The sequence below is a fragment of the Budorcas taxicolor genome, chromosome 15 (genome assembly GCF_023091745.1).
Source record: "Budorcas taxicolor isolate Tak-1 chromosome 15, Takin1.1, whole genome shotgun sequence".
In the NCBI taxonomy this organism is placed as follows: domain Eukaryota; kingdom Metazoa; phylum Chordata; class Mammalia; order Artiodactyla; family Bovidae; genus Budorcas; species Budorcas taxicolor.
In genome coordinates, this window is record NC_068924.1 from 35978384 (window position 1) to 35984383 (window position 6000).

At 39.5% G+C, this 6000-nt stretch overlaps 1 protein-coding gene across 3 annotated transcripts in view; it reads left to right on the forward strand.

Annotated features, from left to right (window-relative positions):
• The window catches only part of SOX6 (SRY-box transcription factor 6), a 708935-nt gene extending 705065 nt beyond the window's left edge, over nt 1-3870 (forward strand). For all 3 annotated transcript variants that reach the window (XM_052652397.1, XM_052652398.1, XM_052652399.1), the window contains exon 16: nt 3302-3870. In XM_052652397.1, coding sequence (XP_052508357.1) covers nt 3302-3605 — 304 coding nt within the window. In that variant the 3' untranslated portion in view covers nt 3606-3870. The remainder of the gene's footprint in view (nt 1-3301) is intronic.
• The last annotated feature ends 2130 nt before the right edge of the window (nt 3871-6000 follow it).

Here is a 6000-nt window from a genome sequence, read left to right on the forward strand (position 1 = left end):
GAGATGAGATTGAGTCTGGCTTGTTCAAGAAATAATGGGGTGAGAGCAATAGGAGCATAATGAGTAGGTGGGACAAGTACTAACTAGGTGTGAGAGGTAGTAGGGAGCCAAATTCTGAAAGGACTTGTTGGCCATTGTGAAGACTTTGAATTTGATTCTGGGTGAGATGGATAGACATTGAAGAGTTATAAGCAAAAGAGTATTGTGATATGACTTAGGTTTTAAAAAGATCACTCTATCTACAGTGTTGACATATTGTCAGAAGGGAATGTGCCCTGAACTAAGGAGGCAGACTCTTACAATAAAACAAATTAGAGTTGATGGTGGCTTAAACCAGGTTTGTAGAGCTAGAGGTGGCAAAAGTGGAGGGATTCTGAATATATTCCTGAGAGCAAACCAATAGGAGTTACTGATGGCTTGGATATAGGGATATAGGATTTGCCCCCACAGTCAGAAGATGAAGTACTCATTAACCAAGATCTGAAAGGCTATGAGAGGAGCAGGTATATGGGAGAATGATCAGCAGTTCAGTATTGCACCTTTAAGGTTGAGATGATATTTTTAACATACAAATCAGATAAGAAGTTTTATATGCATTTCTATCTTCAAGGAATGAAGGGGAATTGACCAGACAGGAAGTCGATGGGGGTTGTAGGCAGCGGGTGACACCATCTACTATCCCTCTACCATCTAGTAGTAGGCTTTTGAATATCTCCTGTCTCGCTTTCAGAAAGATGTTTTGTTTGTTTATTCTCAGTGTTCCATTACCAAGCTAATGTCCAAATACTGTTAAATATGTGCAACTCAGTGTAGAAGAGTTGGATTCTGATTCAGATTAAGTACTTTCCTGATAGTCTGAGCTTGCCTTACTCACTCTAAGATTGATATCTAGTAGAGAATTTGTGAAATAAGAAAGAATTCAACTCCTGGATATGGTACCTGTGTCACTTTGGACAACAACAAAAAATCTTTGGAACTTAATTGGTTACTTCATTTGTAAAATAGGGGAAGTGATATTTCCCGCTCAGACTTATTTGAGGATTAAAGAAGATAATGTAAAAACATCTAAGCATTATCCCTAGCACATAACAAGAGGTCAATTCAAATTTATTTAATAGCTATATAGATATTTTGATTTTAAAATACTGCCAAAAATGGCCACCTATTCATTGCAAAAAGAAAATGTCCTTCATGAAAAGAAAATGTACCATTTGATAGTTTGCATATGAAACAAACTAGTTCTATAGTTTGGTAATGGAACACTAAGAGCACAAATACAGATTCATTTACCAAATTGGGAAATCTGTAAAATGGGTTAATATTGCAGTAAAAGTTTTCACTCTACACTCATTATGTGATTATGGCAAAAATATTTTTATTGCAATTATCCAAACTCAGTAAAAAAAAAAAAATAATAATAATGAGGCATTTATTACCTTGGGTAGGTTAGCATAAAATTTAATTTGTGTCAATTTGCCCCAAACTTAGAAAGCAAGAAGTATACTGTTGTTAGAATTTGGTTCTATGAAAGGGAAGCCCATATTTTATCAGATGTTTCTACACATGGGTTCAGATTTCTCTATCCTCTTCTTCGGTACAGTCAAAATATCACTGTGATCCATAGAAAATGGATCAATGTCAGGTGCTTAGTATCAGCTGGATGCCTATAGGCTCTGCAAGCTCAGGAATTTTTATGGAGTATAGTAAGCATAATGTATCTGTATACTGAATATCTTTAAAGGAAAGAATGATGGAATTCAAGTCAGGTGATCTAGCTTCAAATCTCAGCAGTGCTGGTTACTAAATATAGGATCTTAAGCAAGGTCTCATTTTCTTCATCTGAAAACTGGGGATAGTAATACCTCATGGAGTTACAATGTTAACTGGATGAGATAATCTATATGAAAATATTTTATGTTAGTTAAAGGTTAAGGCATCAATATTATGCCTCATAGTGTTTGAGAGAGGTTTTTAAAGATAGAACTATCAGATACCCCACAGTGTGATTTTAGGCCGTTTCTGCCATTTCTCCTTCTACCAGGCTGGAAAGCATACAACCCTTGAGAAATTATACTCCTTCAGGATGTTAAAAAAATAGCTGGTAACTTAGTTAATTCTTCACAAATGCAGAGTATTTTCTTCTTAGATTGAGGTGGATAGAAAGTTTCAATGTAGGGGGGTTCGATAAGAATAGTTCAAGTGATCGACTGACCTGAAGTCAAGTGTTAAAAGGTGGAAGGACCTTCCAGGACTTCAGTGATCCCAGCTTTTGTAAATGGATGGAAACTGAGGCTCAGAAAAGAGTTACAAGGACAGTGTGAAGTGAGTTTATATTAATGTCCTTAAAGACTGAGAAGCACTTGGTGAATATTGCATCTAATATTGCATGGTTTCAGTCCTATTCTTCAACCCAGGTAGTAGGTCTTTCATGCTTTCAATATTTCAAGTTACAATGCCTCAAGGGAAACGAGAGACAGATAGCCATGTCTCCCTGCAGAGGGAGAGACTGACCTTTGTAAAGGCTCTGGTAAGTTTATTTGAACTTGAGTGACATGATGACGGACTGATCTGGTGTGACCAAGCCTTGGCACCTGCTAGGGTCTAGGATGAGGCAACGTGTGTCATTCTGTTAAGTAGCAAAGCTCTCAATGTTCTTCACTCCTGACTCCTTCAACCCTGGCTCCAGCCCAGGGCCACAGGAGTAATGACATCCAAGATGATCCTTCCATAATTAGGAAATAGAAGTTTCAACGAGCTTGCCTACAGGTTTAACCACAGAAATAAGTAGACATTTACATGGATACCAAATAATGCTTTACTGAATCTGACTCTGGGATGTATAGGATCCTTCCTCATCTTGATTTTTTCTTTGTACAACTCTCAAACCAAGGTGAAGACATAAACCTGCTTAACAGTGTCGTTATAGTATGTCTCATGTTACCAGCCTATTTTTTTTTTTTTTGTAATGTTCTGGGAGATCCTAAAAAAATGATCTCACAAGTAACTTTGTGGAGTTAACTACAGTATTTGTTCCAGATGCCAAGGGTTATCAAAGCTTTGCTTCCATGTTGCAAGACCATCAATAAATTGCTCCATTGTATTGCTTAACTGCAACTACATCATCAGGGAGGTTTGCAGAACTCCTCCAGGAAACACCTTTGTCCCATTTCATCATTTGCTTACAATTTCAAAAAGACTCCCCTCTGAGACTGTGTGAGGGATGAATTCCAAAGCCACCCAGAAGAACATGTGTATATAGATATTTCCCTCTGTTTTATTTTATTTTTTTGAATCTATACAGGCAGCAGCCTCAGATTCCAATCACCACAGGAACAGGTGTTGTGTATCCTGGTGCTATTACTATGGCAACTACCACACCATCACCTCAGATGACATCTGACTGCTCTAGCACCTCGGCCAGCCCAGAGCCCAGCCTCCCGGTCATCCAGAGCTCTTATGGTATGAAGACAGACGGTGGAAGCCTAGCTGGAAATGAAATGATTAATGGAGAGGATGAAATGGAAATGTATGACGACTATGAAGACGACCCCAAATCAGACTATAGCAGTGAAAATGAAGCCCCGGAAGCTGTCAGTGCCAACTGAGGAGTGTTTGTTTGCTGAATTAAAATACTCTGACATTTCACTTCCCCTCCCCCAACAAAAAAAGTTCTTAAAGAGCCCGCATGCATTTGTGGCTCCACAATTACATCAGCAGAATGGTCTTAATTGTTTCGTAAAGCGTGAGACAGATTAAGTTTTCCCTGATTTTTCATGAACTTGAGTTTTTTTGTCGTTATTGTTGTTGTTGTTGTTTTTTAATTTAGGTGAAGACATATTAAATATGAGACACCAGGACTTGAAAACTTATCTCAACCCATAGCTGTCTTACAAGTCTTATATTTTTGTCTTACTTTTTTCTTTTGGATGTTGATAAAGGTTTAAGTTACTGTTTTAGATGGGGTTAAACATTCTCACTCAGGTATGCTGTGCCGGCCTACAGGTTGTGAATGTGTTTTTATTCTGAATTATTTTAGAAAACAACTGAGAATTTCATATTGTGAAACAGAACAAGTCCACGGCGTGTGCAGCTGCATGCAGAGCATATTCAAAAGGCCTCGGAATTCCATTTTTCCACGTGTAGAGTTAAACTTTGAATGTGCCAAACTTTTTCATAACTTTTGAATCTTAATATTTTGAAAGTCTTAAAGGAGACACTGCAAAGTCTTAGACAATCTTTGGCATCTTAAAATAAAATAGCAAACCACACATTTTTTTTTCCAGAAAATGGTGAAGTACTCAGGAATCTGGAGACAAGATATTGTAAGGAATGAACAAGGTTGCCACAGTGCATGTACCCAATCGTGTTTGCCTCTTGACGTGCCATCAGTGTGACGTGGTATGACGTGCACGCACTAGAGCGATCACCACACCAGATATCGACACGGTGGTCTTCTCTGCCTGAGACCACCTCTCACTACATCCATTATCCCTTTGCCTTTAACCCTGACATTCAGTCTTAACACATTTTTCTCTTAAATAATTTATTCATTCCAGAATGTCAAGGGTCCACTTACTATTTATTTAAAAAAAAAAATCGTTGGTGGCATTAATTTAATAATTCTTTTTTCTCACCCTCCTTCCCCAAAGAACTTTTCAACCCTTTTCACCTCCTTCTCCTGCTAGATACAAAAGATGTACATAGTGATTTTATGTCCCCAGAACATCTGGAAGCATTTCTGAAACAAGATACTACTAAATACCTATATAGTTGTTTTTGAACATCGGTGTATATATGGCTGTAGAGCTGTGTATTTGGATACAGGTGTAGAGACTTACACTTCAACAGGAATGTCCCTGAGGTTCACCGTGACTTTGAATCTTTTGCCAGAATTTTCGCCTAATTCAGTTAAGCAACAAGTGGTAGGATCTGCATCGGTGGCATTTCCCCTGAATGCCATTTAGCAGCAAGGGTCAACAGTGGTGACTGCCAGGCAGGAGAGTCCTGCGGCCAATCCTAAAGCCCAAAGCTGCGGGCCATGTAGGAGTCCACAGGGATGCTGTCATGGGCTGGCACCTCTTCACTGAGCTGCCTGTCCCATCTGGCACATCTAGAGAGTTCTTTGCAAAATCCCCAGGATGCAAGAAGCTGCATGACAGCCTCAGAGCAAAGACAGAGGCAAATTGTCATGATACATCCAGAGAATGAAAGAAGACAATAGGGAGGGAGAAGGAGGGGAAATACATTCCCTAAATGGGATGTTCCTACTGTTAATTCTGGGGAACAGATCACTCCTGGGGCAGCAGACGAGTTCCTCTGGCTCACTCCCTCCATCTGTGGCCACGTGGGGGTCATGCCAATGTGCGAACAAGATTAACTGCCCGTGTCATGAGAGGATTTTTCTGGAGATGTGCTGATGCATTGGGAGGGCAGTGAGGCTTCCTTCCTCATCTCCTAATGACAGGGAGCTCAGCCATGCCATCTTGACCTTCCTGAATCCAGGACTGATTGCCTACGGGGGAGCCTCACCCTGAGTAGTTCAATGGGAGAAGGTCAGCAAATGGGACAGTTCACCTCATGGGACAACCAGAATCTGATCACCAGGACATAGGAACGGCCCCATCAGATTTCTTGAGCCATTTTGTCACTTGGAAGAAAATAGTGTACCTTCGTATTTATTTAAGAGTGCTCACGGCCATACCTAAGAGCGATAAATACGTCTAGCCAAGACATGACTGTCCATGTCATTAGCTAGGAGTGCTCTCTATAAGCTGATTTAGGTACTGATAGGAATGTTTGGTTCTTAATATTGATTGGGGATTGGAACTTTGTTTTTGTACATTTATTTCAAATGAGGAGGAGGTCATTTTTCTAAAAAAAAAATGAGTATTTATTATTGTCTTACTGGTTTCTTTTGATTATATACCTCTCCTCCTCAGTTCATTCTCACATTTGTTTTTCCTCTTTCTCTCTGAGTCTTGCTTTTGCCCTCTCCCACTC